Here is a 17,553-nt window from a genome sequence, read left to right on the forward strand (position 1 = left end):
TACAGACTGAAAACTCACTAAAACTCATAGACTCACTACTCTAACTCCAATGAGCAATCAGCACAGACTGTAGGCCTTGCACCTCCACCATCTGCTAGAGACAAATACTGCCGGACTGTAGGTGGCACCATTCTATTTAAGGCGGAGTTTTATTTTGAAAACTTCTCTGTCTCCATCTGCTTGAGGGGGAGCAAAACCCAGGAGTCTGGACTGATCCGGGTACGTACAGGGAAATATGAATTCTGTTAGGATTCTTACCCAGATTTTCCTTCAGTAGCCAGGTTAGCACAGAGTCACGGTAAGGGATGAACTCGGACTTTTTCTTCTTATTTTGCTACAATCAAAAACAGATGCATAGAAGACAGTTATATTTAATGGCCATTAATGTTGCACAATGCTTAGAGGAGAACTGCAACACCTCTCTGTCTCCTTCTGCTGACAGAGATGAACAAACCCAGGAGTCTGGACTGATCCAGGTACGTACACAGGGAAAGCTGTGATATGCAGACCAGGGCTCCCATCAATTCTACCCTGTAACCCCGTGCTAAGAGCACACAGCAGTGACAGTGTCTGACTCAGGCTCTGATTCCTCTGCTCAGCAATGAGAAGCAGCTATAAGTATGGCCTTGTTTTATATTTTATTGTATTTAAAAAGAAAAACTATAATCTGCATATTCTCAAACTTCACTCACATGAAAGAGTTACAAAGAGGAGATTAAATGTTGAATAAACTTGTGTGATCCTGAGCCCTGACAGAACCTCTGATCTTCTGGGAGAATCGCCTAGTTACAGCAGAACCCCTGGCTGGATTCAGCTATGCATTGAGATGAGTCCTAAGAGAGACTTCTACTCACACAGATCAGTGGCAGAGGGGAGTGAACAAAATGCCTGTTCTAGCTCCCCTCGGATAGGGCCTTCTTATCCCCAAATATAGACTTTTTTTATACCAGAAAAGCATAGAGAAACTTACCAAAAGAAAGCACAGTAGGATTAAAGGCAAAAACTAAAAATCTGTATTATAGACAACTGCAGCTGGATAGGTGCACATGGGAGCTAAGAGAAATGGGAGGAGAAAGAGCATTGAGAGGATGCAGTCTGTTGGCAGCATACAGGAAGGATAATACTTACCACTTCAGCCAGAGCAGAGATAACCTTCCCTAAGGTAGTCAGAGATTTATTAATATTTGCCCCCTCCTAGAAAAATAAAGGAGGAAAAAAGGTTGAAAATAAATCAATGCCCCAAAGCAGCAGCGTCCTGTTCTACCACTACAATCAACTGCAAGGCACAATCAAACTCAACATTTATTTATTGGTATTTATAGGCCACTATAACACCAAAGCCCACATTGCTTACAATTCAAACATAATAAAAGCATTATGAAAAACAAAAATCAAACCACTAAAACAAAAAATAAAATCATAAAAACATAAGTAAAATAAAATCTAGTAAAACAGAATCAGCACCACTAAAATACAACCTAAAAAGGAGAAAAAGAGGCTAAAATAAAATATCAGATAAAAAAATTAGTCAAAAGCCTGTTTAAATAAAAATGTTTTTAAAGCACTTTTGAATTTCTTTGGGCACCCTATTGCCCCTAAGTTCTAGAAGGAGGGTGTTCCAAAAAGTAGGTGTTGCTTTGACTTACAGAGGGGACTTCAAGCAATGCCACCTCAAAGCTCTTGCTGGGTGATACACCCACAACATTGCGTTAGCCCAAGGTAAAGAACTGATGGCCAGACCTTTGTGTGACATAACATCCCTGAAGCTTTTACTCTAATTATATGGACACCGTGCGCTAATATTCCCAGATTACACATAGCTGCCCCTCCCCCCAGAACAAGGCACCTCTAGGAATATCATCCCTGGCTTTCGTAAGGTGGCAACAGATCAATACGTGGATGGGGAGTAAATGTGCAAAATTCAGCCAAGTCCATCTTGAGACACTTCTGTGAGAGAGACTACCTGTCCTGCTAGGAACGCTAACAGTCGCAGTGGAGATTTAATTTCAGTTTACCCCTCAGGAAGCTTTTCTCAGCGAAACACTGGCTGTGTTGTCAGGTTTGCTATATATCAGCACTTTGGACCGTTATGCTTCTTTTATTTATTTTTTGTTTAAGAAAGCATATAAAAGGGGATTGAATTGTCCGGGCGGTCCTAGCAAACCACAGCAGGACACGCCGTCAGGCTTGCCGATGCCTTTTCTTTAGTCATGTTTAATTTAAAGTTTTTGTGATTGGCCAGACTTTGCTGAATTTTGCACATTTTAGTCCCCATCCACATATTGTTTTGTTATAACATGATTTTTGGGGGTTTTGTGGACTCTTCTTGGTTTATCGTTGATTACATAAGGCAGCACCATTTACAGAAGCATATCTGGCGACACAACACTAACACGCTTAGCTTATGATTTCAGAACGGACAGAACCTCATTATATACTAAAGTTACACTTACCTTTAATCTCACGCCCTTTGCTCCAGAAGAATCTGCTCTTTCACTTCCAGCAAGATCAACCAGACTTATCTTACTGACCTGGTCAGGAGGAAAATCAAGACGTGAACAACAGAATATTTATTTATTTTATTTAAAAACTTTTCTATACAGTCGTATAGTAGAGCACCATCACAACGGTTTACAGTTAGGCACAAATATGTCGTTTCTAATTTATCCAAGGGTGCCATTATTATACGGTTACATAGTTCGATAATATACTTAAATGTGAGAGGGTGTGGTTTCCATTTACTATTAACTGTCTTTATAATTTAATACTTTGATTGTGAGAAAATAACAAAAGTAGGCAATACTGCTTTATCTTGGCAATTTCCTGTTTTGTGCATTTGTTATATAAGAGCCAAGATCCCTGAGCAAAGCCCATAAAGAAAGGGTATCCAAAGAACAGAAGACAGATAGTAAATAAAACTGGTTTTACAACAACATGAGGATGTTCTCATAACACGCATTACTTCCAAAAGATGGGTCACACTAGGGATTTTGCAGAGACCGCAAAGTTGCTTAACTTGTAAGGAGTGTTCAAAGACAGCGAGATAATCAGCCACTCAAGTGGGTGACACTGCCCAATAGTGCCGACATGGGCAGTTTTATAGAGAGTTTCCAGGCTTTTCTGAGCGTGCACTACAATATAGCCGACGAACTTTATAAAAGGGGAAAGAGGATGGATTTACCCGGCTGATTATCCTCGAGAACATGTAAGCAACTTTGCTTTCTCAGAAAACAAACGGAATATACTGCATCAGCCACAGTGGGAATCCATATCTAAGAGTTACCTTTCAATTAAAAAGCTAAAAAAAATGAGAAACAAGAACACAAGTTGACAAACTTTTTTTCTGGAAGGTGGGGGGGGGTGGAGACCAAGAAAGCAAGACTTGTAATCCAGAAGGCATAACCAACCCTCCTTTGTTTAGAAGGGAAATAATGGTGCACCTCCAGTTTCCATGGAAACTCCTGCACAGGACCCCAAGCTCAAAGAGGGGGTTGCCTCCCATCAAACTGCCCATGGACACCATTGGCTGGGACCAAAACCGGAAGAAAATCATGGCTCCCCCCCCCCCCCCACCCCCACAGGTCCCTGCCATCTTACTAACGCTCCAGTATAAAAATGCAGGTGCATACAAAAAAAAGACGCCAGCTCCATGCCAACTAACTGAGGTGGCGCTTACTTCCCTTAAGCACAAAGCCCAATGCCTTTGATGCAACTCCAACCACCCAGTCTGCCCGGCAAGCTTATGCCAGTATCTGCTGCACTGCGCAGGTTACCCCCATGCTTATCAGTTTCTCAGACTCTAAAGGTCAGGGTCCTCGGATGCTGTTTGAATCCAATTTCCCTTCAGCTGTTGCCGTGAAAGCAGAGAGCAGTGTTCGTTTGGTCCTTTTCTGCCGTCATTTTCTATGTTTCAATCACGTCCAGCTACATGCCAGAGGCCTGAAAAAAGGAAGCAGGTGGCAAAGGAGGGTCCAACCCCCGTCACGGATCAATCCCTGCTGGCCTTCTCTCCTGTCCATTCTCCGTGGCAGCCCAGAGCACCCTGGTCCAAAGCACTTCACCACGTGTGGGGCCTATCTATGCTGCCTGGAGCTGCCTCCTACACCCTCCGTCACGGCAACATGTACCCGGATGCACCCCTGAGCTGGCTGCACAGAACTCTGCAGGACACGATTTCCCCCTGCTCTGAGTGCTCTCCAGATCTTTGTGGGGTTTAAAAAAATATATATTTTTTTTACACTTTAAATGACTTCAGCGCACGGACAAGCCCTCCCCAAAGGAACTGTAGATGATGGAGGGGGGGGGGGGGGGGAAGACCGGGAAACAGGCAAAACTCCCTCTCAGAAGGGGGAAAAAAAAAAAAGTGTACCTGTTTTCTGAATTCCTTGGTTTTTTGTTTGTTTTGTTTAACTGTTCTCCTGGCCAGCTCTGCCAGACAATCCCCCCTCAGTGGCAGGGAACGACGTGATGGGCTTGCACTGCTGGTGGAAAAACCAGCGGCTCGGCCTCCGGAGTCTGATCACAGATCCTACGTCGCACTGCTGCACTAGCCCAACCCTACCATCTGCTGAGCGCCGCACCCTTAAGTTGTGACCGTGACGTCACAGAGGAAAAACGCGTGGTCTGCCTCCATCTGCCGGCAGGGGGAAAGAACCCAACTCGTCATGACCTGGACTGCTGAAGCAGGATGAAACGGGAAGAAGGGTTTGGCACTTTTACCCTCCTAGCAAGCTTTTCCCTCTGGTGGAAGGGAGGGGACAGGGTGTAAAAAATCAGAATTGGAAACTCAAAAAAATCCACCCCCAAATAGACACTCAAGAATCCTCCCCGTATTCTACCTTCTCCGTGTCGAGGCTGGTCATCTCGTCATGCCGCTTCTGCGTAAAGACGATCGTGAAGACCGCGTGCGAGCGGCTGCTTGTCTCGTTCATGTTGGTGGCTGCCACAGTCCTTGTGGGGGGGAGAGAGAAGACCAGAGAAAACTTTCAGAGCCTTGCAGCAAGGAATAAACGGCAGAAAACCTAGCGGGTAGAGCAGTGGACTACGAACCAGGGCTAGATAAGGTTCACTTCCGCTCTTGTGGCCTTGGGCAAGTCATTTTACCCTCGTTGCCTCAGGTTGCGAGCCCTCTGGGGGACAGGAAAATACCTACACAGTACCTGAATGCAGTCCGCTCTGAAGTGCCAACAAGCGGAATATTAAGAAAATAAAAAATTGTATTCCTTATCCCCATCTATCTCCTTCCATCTTCCTGCCGTCCCTCATCAGCCAGGTGAGAACATACACCTGTCTCTGGACACTAGCATTAGGGGTGCAAGGCCTTGGGGCATTGTGTCTGTCTTGAGGGGGGCCCTTATATTTCTTTCTACTATTTCCTCTCAAGGCTAAATACAGAGGCAGCATGTGATCCCATGCTCTGGTGCCCGAAAGAGCAAGCAGCCTCCGAAGCCTGTAAAAGCCACTCCTGGCTACTAACCAGGGCAGGCTATGGCACAATCCTTCCTTTGCTCTACTACTGGCCTCACCCCCTGAATCACACAGTCCTAGTCCCGCTGAAGCAGATTCCTATTGTTCCTCACTAGCATTTTAATGGGAAATAAAAGCACCGATTAAGGTCCTCGGCTGGTTACCTGGCTTTGTTTCCACAGTCCATCAGGTCCGCAATGTCATCGAAGGAAGTGACTGCCAGCTTGGAGAGGTCTTCCACATAAGGCCCCATGATGGGGTGCTCGCGCACTCGCAGGTTGCCCTTGCTCTTAGGGTTCAGGAGGTCACGCACCCGCTCGCAGTAAATCTCCATGTAACTCACCTGCAACAATTCCAATGAAAACATAGGAGAGTTGTATGCCTAAGAGAAAGATTCATTCATTATCACTGGAGCCAAACAACCCTTTGCTTGTAGGCAAGAAGGCGGCTTTAAATGACTCCAATGTCTCTTGTGGTCTTTTCTATGAATTTTAGATGACCCCTGAGGTCCCTTCTAACTAAGGTTGCCAACCACTGTAAATTTACAGTTGCTTGTAAAAATAAATAAAAAATAAAGCAGCCAAAATTGGACCCGTCCTGAATATTTTCAAGCCGCCAATAATTTTACCAGCAGTTGGCAATTCTGGATGTGAAGGGCAATTTTAGCGTCCTCCCTAACGGAGGCAGAAGTTGGGATTGGTTACAGGGGCCAGCGCTAAGAACAGGAGTGATAAGATGGCCCTCACTTCAAGAAGGTCAGTACAAATAAAACTTCTCAGACTGTCAGCAAAAATGTTGCTTGGAAGTTGGCAACCATGCTCCCAACCCTAGGATTGTAGATGGCCTTCCAAGGTTTCTTCCAGTGCTACGATTCTGTAACTTAGATCACAGAAAACTATCACTCTGGGAAAAACCCAGAAACTCCTTTCAACCGCAAAAGAACATTTAGCATACAGACTGCATGCTTTGGAGAGAGACATCTTTTTTTTTTTTTTAAACAATTGCCCTTGGTGAAACTTAGCAGAAAGCAAAAGTTACAAGAAAACCACTGAGTGATGCATTCAAATGAACCTACTGGCAATCTTACCTCCACAGAGAAAGAAAGGTCAGTACACTTGTTCTCACTAATCCTGGCAAACAAATCTTCGCAAAGCTAAAAATAAAACAAAAAATTTAAAAAAGGATTATTTTAAAGCAATATGGGAATTTTAGCATCCCAATTAGCCAATATGATTTTAAGCCTGTACTCTCCTGTCAATGCAATTCTGTCCAGTACATACAATTGCAGTTTTTTTTTGAAAGCCAGTAGCTGAATTTGTTAGCTGCGGAAATACAGCTTTTTTTTTTGTGCTGCACACTTAATGTAAGAAAGTTATTTAATTTTAACAATTTTAAGAGGCAGGTGCTGTAGAATCCTGCAGAGCAGTAAGTGCTGTCTGGGATTCCCGGCGACAGCCTTCCACGTTAATACTGCTAGGAATGGGATAGAGACCTCTCCTCTTATATATGGGATTCTAGCCGCTATGGGACTGTGCAACCAGTGCAAGGCAGAGCCTCATTACGTTCTCTGTTGAACAGCTAGGGTAGCATTTTTGTAAAAAGAGAACAGTACCCTTGGGATGATTCCTTGTTGATCCTTCTCCTGCTTGCCCATCATAGTATAGGATTTGCCCCCTCCGGTTTGTCCATAAGCAAAGATACAGACATTGTACCCTTCGAAGGAGTGCAGCAGCATTTCTTCCCCGATGTCCTTATACACTTGTTGCTGGGAGGCGAAATTTGGGTCCTCATTCTGGGAAGAGAGGCAAGGAAGTAAAATCACTTTTAGGAAAACAAGAGAAGACATTGGGATGCTCAAGTACTATAAAGAATTATGCAGGTACGTTATAAGGTAGTTGTAATATGGAGCGTACACAAGATTTTCATTTTCTACACTGTAGAACTGGAAGAAAAACCCCTATAAATAAGAAAAGTATAATGCTTACTGGAATTAGTGTGTGCTGCTCTGGACATTGTCCGTTAAATAAAATCTTTCTAAATTGTCTCTTAAAAACAGGATTTTACTTCACCTTAAATTCTCCAATAATTTTATGGATTAAAAATAAATAAATATGAAGTCACTTGATGCTCTGAGCAAATCCATTCAGCTCCGGTCTCTTCACTGCTTCGTTTATCAGTGCATTTACCCAGACTGGACAAATCTCAACTGGGCAGAGTGGATGGGCCATTTTGGTCTATTTAACATCATTGACCTTGTCTCCATCGTACTATGCTCAAATGCCTAAGGAACCCTCGGGGGGGGGGGGGGTAATAAACTATATCTGCATTTTTGACAGATCAGGCTGTAAAAGCCAAGCACTAAGGCTGGAAGTAATTTCCCTAATATCAGTTCTGTCAGAATATAAAATACATGTTTGATATCCCCCCCCCCCCCCAACAGTTCAGGCTTCACTGTGATCAAAACGTTAATGGACAATATTGCTTCAAACATTTCCAAAAGCCTTGACCGAGAGTGGCCTATTTAGCAGCAGAACCACTGATGATTGAAATTCTAGTGCATGCTCAAGCTCATGATGGGAAACCAGGATGATCTGGGAAAATTGCTTGCCTAGAAATAGCTTCAGAAGCATTGGCCACTCTGAAAAGGCTAAGAGAGCCAGACTAAATGTTTCTTTACATGGCTGTTTGAGTTGTTAAAGCTGAAACTCAAAAGTGGAAAAAAATATCAAAATCAATAAGTGTCACAGAGTCAAGGCCCAGGGAGATAACCTGTGGTGTTTGGCAAGATGCAGACCTTGTTCATCTGTGTAACTTTGCTGATAAATGCAGCATTATGAAGGCGACTTGCAAAGTTGCAAATTGAGATACCAAAACTGGATCTTTATATTCCATGACTTTCCTGTGGAACTGCAGAGAGGAAGGCCACGTTTTTGTGAGATCAGGTGTGAACTCATGAAACATTTGTTACTGTCCGTTCACATAAGACTCTAGGTAGGTTCACAAAGCACATTAAAACTGCATAAAAATAATCCATAAATTAAAAAAAACAAACCCCACACATACAAAACAAAATTACACATTAAGAACAAAACCAAAAATTAACCATTGAAACAAATCCCAATTATACAGCTTCTAATACCATAAATATTTTATCCTTACTGTTTAAAAGCTACAGTAAAACTAACAAGCTTTGCTGTTTTTAATGGAAACAAGTAATCTGTTGTCTCACAAATAATATAATGGAGGCAGTACATGCAAATCAACCTCATGTATATTCATTGTGGATATCCTGAAAACCTGGCCTGTTTGTGGCTCTCAAAGACCAGAGATGGCCACCACTGCTATAGACTATCCCCAGTTAACTTGAAAGTTCGAGTTCTTCTGCAAAGAAGAATGGGCAAAGACTTCACTATCCCACTGTGCAAAGTTGGTAGAATTTATGCTCAACAACTCATGGCTGTTACTGCTGAAGTAGGGACTTCCACCAAGTATTGAGTCAGTGTGTGAAAACATATGCAATCAATTACTTTTGGAATATTTCTTTAACTATTCTTTCCTGATGAAAGTATAGCGTACGTTGTGCATAAGAGCGAAACCTTAATGCAATGTGAAAAACGTACAAAAGTATGAAAACTTTTGCAAGACACCGTATGGCATCTGCTCTTATTTTTGTCTGAATCCTAGTGCAGTGCTGCTCATCCTCGCAGCCTCCCCCCTCCTCCTACCTGTACACTTCTTTCAAAAAGGAAGCGTGTGAGTAGAGGACCAGTTCTCATTCTGGTGGGTATGCACTCAATCCTTACACACAAAGAATGGTTTTTCTTTTTGGTTTTTTTTTTTAATGCAGCTAGGGGGTAGGCATATCGCGAACCCCATCGTGCACTTCTGAACTGCTCTGAAAGGGGCAATTTTTAGACAGGTCAATTTATCTGGGTAAACGGCTTTGCAAATTGTGATCAGAGTTTGCATCACAGGCATACATATTCCACTCCAAAGAACAAACACAAGCTTAAAAAATGAAAGGAAAAATAAACACTCACTGAGGTATGGGACCAATAGGAGTAATCAAAGGTAAAACTCTTGGAGGCTTCTTTTGGTTGTTTTGGATTGGTAATACCTGAAAATAAAGTAAATGAATTACACACACACACATCCACCAACAGCGGGCACCCTGTTCCTTGGGGATTCGAGCTGGAAAATATTAGATTTATTGAAAAGTTGAGGCTCTTTGGCTCGGATTATGAAAAAAAAGGTTAAGAATAGCTGCTCCGAATCCGCACCCACATGGCCCCGTTTTCTGTGGCAGCTCAATAGAAAATTCTGTAGCAAAGTTTCTGAGATTCCACAGCAATTATGAAGCACCTCTGCATAAATTTGCAAATTAGGTGTAACTTAATTTACAAAAAAAAGTCATTTTTCTGATATTTCTATCTCCAGTTAATCTGGTTTGTTTTTTGTTTTTTTTTAGGGAAAAACAGATCTTAGTGATTTGTGTCAAGAGAAAAAGAGAAGGAACCATTCATGCTTCTCCCCTGCAGTGATAGACGTTAATCACATTTTATACCCCCCTCCACTCACACTCTACAACCCCCCTCCACGCTTTCCCCATAGCTCCCCCCTCCCCCCCACACTCACAACCCACCCCCAGTTCCTTCACTTACTCGCCTGCGTCCATCACCTCATTCTCGCTACCCTGCCCAACATCCCATCTGATCCCGTCACTCAACCTTGTATTCCTGCACCCCTCATTCAATCTTACCCCCAATCCCATATATTTGTTCACTTCATCTGCACTCCTCCCACTGCCCATTCCCCAAGTCTCTTCATTCAACTTCCCATTCCAGTTTGACTCCTAGACTGCTTCCTCCCCTATCTGCAGCCCCAGGGCTGGTGGTGTTGCTCTTTGAACTGTGGAAGGTATTCGCAGTGCTATGCAGTTCAAAGCGTGGGCACATGGGGGCTCGGCAGCAGAGAGGGAGGACGAAGCTTGAAACACTGACCTGCCGCTGTCCTGACAAGCCAGCCTTGTGCTGGATAGGGGATGGGATGAGAGATGCAAGGGCCGCGGCAACTGCCTCCATACCAGCCCTGGTCTCCCGCAGCAATTCTGAGAGAAATTAGGAATTCCACTGGAAGGGCCAGATTTTGCGGCTCATTCCTCAGGCAACTAGGGGCCCTGCTCATTAATAAGGCTCTACCTAAATTGCAGTCTGAATGTCAAATAGTTACAGCTGAGCAGTATAAAGGACACTCAAAACTGTGGAAATATGATACTAGTATATGTGGGCAGCAACGGCATAGGAAAATGTGGGAGGGTGGTTCTGGAAGCCAAATTTAGACGAGAGCGCGAGACTCTGGGGAGGGCCTCACTGTCAGGGACGGTGCAAGGGGATTAGGCGCCCTAGACGAGCCTTCTCCCTTGCACCCCCCCCCCCCCCCCCCCCCATTGCACCGTCACCCCCTGGTCTCGTTCTCCATCACGCCCGCTGACTGTGTGGTTTTCTGGGCCGCGAGCAGGTTGGGCTCTGCTTGCTGCCCGCCAAATCTCCACTCTTCTTTGCCACCGCTTGCGGCCCCATATGACTCGCACCCAGTGGTGCACCAAGGGTCTCCGGCGCCCGGGGGCTAATGTATTTGTGTGCCTCTCCAGCATCTCCCCCCCCCCCCCCCCGCCCATAATCCTTCTTGTACTAATGCTTAAGGTCACAGAAAATCAGTGGCATCTCTAGACAGAAGAATTGGGGGGGGCGGAGAGCCAAAATGACAATTTCTTCATCACAGCCACCTCTATAGCATGGATCCTGCTTTAAAATTGGTTATAAAAAAAAAAAAAAAAGTCTTAATAAGAAAGTCCAAAGGGTTTTCTGCGTAATTTTAAAAAGCAGGCCAGTTTCACACTATATAATTATTTGATAGCCTCATTCAACTAATTCTATGTGGCTATGAGAGTGAAGTCTGGAATTTATAGGAAGGGACAGAATGTCAATATAAATCCTGCACCTCCAGTTCTGTAACTCTGTGCATCCACTGAAATTCCCCCAAACAATGGAGCTTGGATGTTTCCCTTACAGCTCATCATACTAAAAGATATTTTCAAATTCTGGTGTCACCTCACAGTAACAGCAGCACAAACACCTTCTACTGCCAGGCACATTGTGAACTGACACAAAACCCCGCAAAAAAGACACTCAAAATCTATACTGCAATCCCATCATAACGTAACAGTAATAACACCAAGGACTCAAACAACAATAACCCTACCTGTGAATAAGCAAGGATAAATATTACAAGGGAGGAGAGATAGCCTAGTGGTTAGAGCAGTGGGCTACGAACCAGGAGACCAGGGTTTGAGTTCCGCTGTCACTCCTTGTGACCTTTGGCAAGTCACTTTACCCTCCATTGCCTCAGGTACAAACTTAGACTAAGTCCTCTGGGGATAGGGAAATACCTACAGTACCTGAATGTAGATCGAATGTCTGTATATTAAAAAATTAATAAATAAAATACCAATACACCACCTACCGAGGAAACAAAACAACCCCGATTACTATAGATCCCTACACCGACACTGCACGCTAGCAGAATCTCTCATCATGGTCACACACACACAGAGCAGAGACAGAACCTCACCAAATACAGAATAAAGGATCACAAATTAGACAAACTGAAATGGAAACCCCAAGAAGACAGATTCTGAGTGCAACAATGGAAAAACAGAACCACCATTCCTCAAACAAATAAAATCAAGCAACAAAGCAGCAATTATAATAGTAAAACCATACTAATAAAAATATTTTAAAAACTACTGATAAATAGAATTTCTATTAATTAAAATCATATACATTTTTAAAAAATTTCCCAAGCACCAATAATATTTTTCAAAAGAGCATGCATAACAAATAACACCCAATAATTAAAACTAATAAGGATTTTAAAAAGTCACCCTGATATTGTCGAGGATTAGGAGATTATTTATTTATTTATTTAAAATTTTTTATATACCGGCATTCATGTTGCAAACACATCATGCCGGTTTACATATAATAGGGGTGTACAATGAACAGTTGAATAACCTATTAGTGTAGAAGGAAGCAGTTACAAATAACAAGGTAATAGAACTGGGAGAAGAGAAGAAAAGGGAGAGAATTAGGTATAGGTATTTACATTAGTAATAACATTTTTACATGTGGAAGTCGTAGATCTGGCTGAATAGAATTAATCGGTGTCCGGGAACGCTTTTTTAAATAGCCAGGTCTTAAGTCTCTTCCTGAAGGTTGGGAGGCTGGGCTCCTGTCTTAGGTCCGGTGGGATGGAGTTCCACAGAAGGGGGCCGGCTGTTGAAAAGGCCCGATCTCTCAAGGTAATGTGTCTGGTAGTTTTGGCTGGGGGCACTTGAAGAGATCCTCTGAGTGCGTCTCTTGTTGGTCTGGAGGAGTTATAAATTTGGAATGGGACTTGTAAGTCGAGTGGGGTGTGTTGATGGATGGTTTTGTATATTATGGAAAGAGATTTGTAGAGGATTCTAAAGTGAACAGGCAACCAGTGGAGATCTTTTAGGATTGGAGATATATGGTCCCTCCTTCTGGAATTTGTCAGTAATCTTGCCGCAGCGTTTTGTAACATCTGAAGGGGTTTAGTGTAGGAGGAAGGAAGGCCCAGAAGGATAGAGTTACAGTAATCGATCTTAGAAAAAATGATAGCTTGTAGAATGGTTCTGAAATCCTGAGTGTGGAAGAGTGGTCTAATTCTTTTTAGAACTTGGAGTTTGTGGAAACAGTCCTTGGTGGTTCTGTTGATGGAAGCTTTGAGGTTCATCCGGTTATCAATTAATACTCCTAGATCTCTCACCTGTGTAGTAGTTGGGATAGTTGGAGGATTAGAGATGGATTAGAGATTATCCTTTCTCTCTCACACATACATACACATTCATGCTCTTAAACCCACCATTACCTCTCGCTCTCACAGACACTGATACACTCTCAGGCTGTAAGACACTCTCTCCCCCTGCACACACCCCCCCGCCCCCCCCCCACACACATTTATTCCCCTGGATTTTCTCATACACACTCATGCTCTCATTCTCACTGGCTCCCTCACATACACACAAACACACACACCCAGGCAAGCTCCCAGTCACTCACACACACAGACCCCAAGCAGGCACCAATTCATTCTCACACACAGACACATCCTCAGGCAGGCACCCATGCATTCACACACATACAACCCCAGGTAGACTCCAATCATTACAAAGGAAGTGGAATGCAGATGACCAGATTTTCCAGGCTTGCAGAAAACCCACCCAAAATAAGCCCATGTTTCTAAGACACCCTGGCGCTCAGCGTCCCTAGCTGAAACTGCTTTCAATTGTTCCACCGCAGGGCAAACTGGCTTTGCTGTGAATCCCCTGCAGGAGGAAGTGATCCAAGACAAATATGCAAGATAATTATGAACCCCCCCCCCCCCCCAGACACAGTGCATGTCAGTAACTCAGATATCATATGCTTTTGCTGACAGTGGTTCTTCGGAGCAGGCAAAAGGTCACTATCCAGGCAGCAACAAGGAACTTGAAGGTCAGGCAGCAGGCAACTTTTCCAGACATGCTTGCAATTGACATACTTATTGTTGAAATGCTCAGAGACAACGAGGAGTGCTATATTTTCAGTTACAACTCACTATAAGATTTTTCTTACATCTGTGTTTTTGGAGGAGAGAAACCGGAACTCTGCCTAATCCGTGACGAGGGCTGGCCCAGTGGCTCACTGCCATGCAGAAAGCAAGGGTTCCTGCGACAGCTCAAGGACCGCTCATGTAGTGGCTGGATTCAGAGTCCATGGATTGCAGGGTTCCAGGCACAGCTCCCCCCCCCACCGGTGCATGGTTCCTGACCAAAATACTGCCGTGACCATCAGGCCAGGGTCCAAGATACAACATCGAGGAAAAAATCCTCACATAGTTGTGAATTACGGCAGATTGAAATGGAAACCGACGAGAGGAGGACGAGGGCAAGCCAAAAGGAAAAAAAAAAAAAAAAAGCGCTCCCTGCAAAGTCCCGATTCATCTTGAGCTCTAGAACACAACGGACTGAGGAGGACTCACATGCCCCCAAAAATCTGGACTGGGGAACGACACAACTCTGGATTTGTACTGTTTGCTTGCAATCAAAAAGTCCTTTAAGAACAGATTACTTGTACATTTTGGATCTGGGACTTTTTTTTTTTTTTTTTTTTTTTTTTAAAGAGTGTTTTAAAAGCTACTGAGGACACCATCGAAAAAGCTTTGATGCTTGTTAAAAACAAACAACTTTTACTTTTCCATGATTCAGCAGCTTCTAACGCCAATGAAATTAGTGCTAAATAATCGAAACACTGAAATTCTACTTCTGAACTGCAAATTACCCCCTCAGTACACAGATTTTTTCAGTGACTGACCGCCCGTTATCGATGGGGAATTGAATATGAAGAAACATTACTGCTAAAAACCAGAGATGGTTGCAATAAGCCTCGTGTTCTCAAACGTTGTAAAGCCTCCCCCTTCAGTCTGACGATTTTCTTACTGTTCTTCAAACTATGATCTTTTCTAACTTGGATTCCTGTAATGTTTTGCTCTTTGGATGACCTCTAACTTCTATTAGGCTACTGCAAAATGCCACTGCTAGGGGTACTGATGGGGGCAGTAAATTTGACCATATTACAGCAACATTGATTTCCCTAGCCTGCTTACCTGTGTAATTCCGGATTCAGTTTAACATTTTATGTTCTTTGCTACATAAATCTATCAATAAAGGACAATACCAAATGTTTAAATACCTCCCTTTATACTCCACAATGAAATTTGAGATCAGCAAACAGTTTTATTAAATATTCCATCAATTAGATCAGCACATCTGAGCAAGGTCAGGGATAGAGCATTATCTGTTGCAGGCCCAAAACTATGGAATTCTCTGCCCATTGAATTACAAAAAGATTTTGCAGCTTTAAAAAAAAAAAAAAAAAAAGCGCTATTCAAGCAAGCATATGAGAATTCAATTATTACATAACATTCTTACAAGAGGAAAACCTTTACAGGAAAATTGGTTGAAGCCTATTTTTTATTCTATTTTATATTTGTATACTTCTGTTTTATTATGTAATTGTATTATCCTATATTTCCTTATTTTAAGTTTTTTTTTTTATTTTACTTGTTATAAATGTTAATGGTAGATGGATTTAATTGTTTATTTTTGTAAACCATTGTGATTGTCAAACAGAATAGCAGTATATAAATCTAATAAGTTATATATATTGGGTGAATGATTGAGAGATCTGGGCTACCACCTTTTGAGTGGTCTTACACTGGTTCCTGGCTTGCTGACACCCTGGCATGAATAATTTCTACACAATATTTGAACTGGTTTCCTGGTCAATCTTATTATGATTATACTGCACTGCATATACACAATACAATAAGAATGTTACGCTATTGTATTTTATATATGTAGGACCAATACGCAACAAGTCTGTATGTCAATCAAACCCACCATGGAAAGGTCACATTGAAGATAAAAAATTTAAAAAATAGTTTACTTTATTAAATTGTAAGTGCTGCTTTTAGTGCACTTAAAAAATTTAAAAAATAGTTTGAAGATATAATTTAATAAAGTAATGTGACCTTTCCATGGTGAGTCTGATTGACATACAGACTCGTTGCGTATTGGTCCTACATATATAAAACACCACAATAAGAATTTGTTAGCTATTGTATTGTGTATATGCAGCACAGTATAATCATAATAAGATTGACCAGGAAACCAGTTCAAATATTGCGTACTTGTACCTAGGTTTCTGGAGTACAGTGTGTTTGGGCTGATTTTGTTGTGATGAATAATTTCTATACATTAGAAATTTCTGTGCCACTATCACATTTATATTTTTACTGATCCTTTTGTTGTTTTTTTGATATTAGTTTTGAGGACAATATTTTGCGGGAGTTTTTTCCCCGTAGCTGAGAGACTGGAGAGAGCCGCACAGCTCCTCTCTCACGTGGATCCAAGTGCAGCCAGAGCTGGTGCAAGGGTATTAGGTGTCATAGGTAAGGCTTACAGCCTTGTACCCTCCACACACACACACAATTAAAAATTATGCATTTCTAATAGTTTTTACATTAAAAGGACATTCAAACTAATGTCTTAGAAGTTAAAAGTATCACCAACAGCTTGCACACTATTTTTACATGCACTGCTCTGGTGCTAAAAACCAGAAAACCCTCAGAAAGCCTTGGGTAGACTGAATTACATAAGAACATTAGAAATTGCCATGCTGGGTCAGACCAAGGGTCCATCAAGCCCAGCATGCTGTTTCCAACAGAGGCCAAACCAGGCCACAGGAGCCTGGCAATTACCCAAACACTAAGAAGATCCCATGCCACTGATGCAAATAGCAGTGGCTATTCCCTAAGTAAACTTGATTAATAACCGTAAATGGACTTCTCCTCCAAGAACTTATCTAAACCTTTTTTGAACCCAGCTACACTAACTGCACTAACCACATCCTCTGGCAACAAATTCCAGAGCTTAATTGTGCGTTGAGTGAAAAAGAATTTTCTCCGATTAGCCTTAAATGTGCTACTTGCTAACTTCATGGAGTGCCCCCTAGTCCTTCTATTAATATAGTAAAGGTCCAATACCAAAAACAGCAATAACATCCAGCATCCAAATAGTAACAACTCTACCTATGAAAAGGCAACACTACAAATATTACACCAGGTGCTAACACATCAATTTGGAAACAAGCTAAGCTGCTATAAATGCCTACTCGCGTGTTCCTAGGGGCAGCCCCTCCTGGAGTCTGTGGCGTCCTCTAGCAGCGTGCGTGGTGGCCTAGTCAGATGCGAAGGTCTACCGCGTGAGCTGCAGGAAGGCCTGTCGTGGCATCGGGGGAGCCCGCACACAAGTCAGGGCTGGAGGTAAGAATGGTGGTACGGGGCTGCAGACCACCGAGTGCAAGTTTTTGATCCGTCTCCTCTCTGTGCACTCACCTGTTTTTGTTGTTCTCTTTTTTTTTTCCCTGTAAAGTCCTTCCTCCTTTCCTGCTCTGAGCACCTTTACAA

The 17,553-nt window shown here is 42.7% G+C and overlaps 1 protein-coding gene across 4 annotated transcripts in view; it reads right to left on the reverse strand.

Annotated features, from left to right (window-relative positions):
- KIF1C (kinesin family member 1C) overlaps positions 1–17,553 on the reverse strand; it is a 104,092-nt gene that overhangs the window by 41,326 nt on the left and 45,213 nt on the right. For all 4 annotated transcript variants that reach the window (XM_029580780.1, XM_029580782.1, XM_029580781.1 and 1 more), the window contains 8 exons: positions 9,507–9,583; positions 7,079–7,258; positions 6,554–6,619; positions 5,631–5,809; positions 4,839–4,950; positions 2,454–2,531; positions 1,129–1,194; positions 259–334 (listed from right to left, as the gene is read on the reverse strand). In XM_029580780.1, coding sequence (XP_029436640.1) covers positions 259–334; positions 1,129–1,194; positions 2,454–2,531; positions 4,839–4,950; positions 5,631–5,809; positions 6,554–6,619; positions 7,079–7,258; positions 9,507–9,583 — 834 coding nt within the window. The remainder of the gene's footprint in view (positions 1–258; positions 335–1,128; positions 1,195–2,453; positions 2,532–4,838; positions 4,951–5,630; positions 5,810–6,553; positions 6,620–7,078; positions 7,259–9,506; positions 9,584–17,553) is intronic.

This window comes from Rhinatrema bivittatum, chromosome 16 (assembly GCF_901001135.1).
Source record: "Rhinatrema bivittatum chromosome 16, aRhiBiv1.1, whole genome shotgun sequence".
NCBI lineage: Eukaryota > Metazoa > Chordata > Amphibia > Gymnophiona > Rhinatrematidae > Rhinatrema > Rhinatrema bivittatum.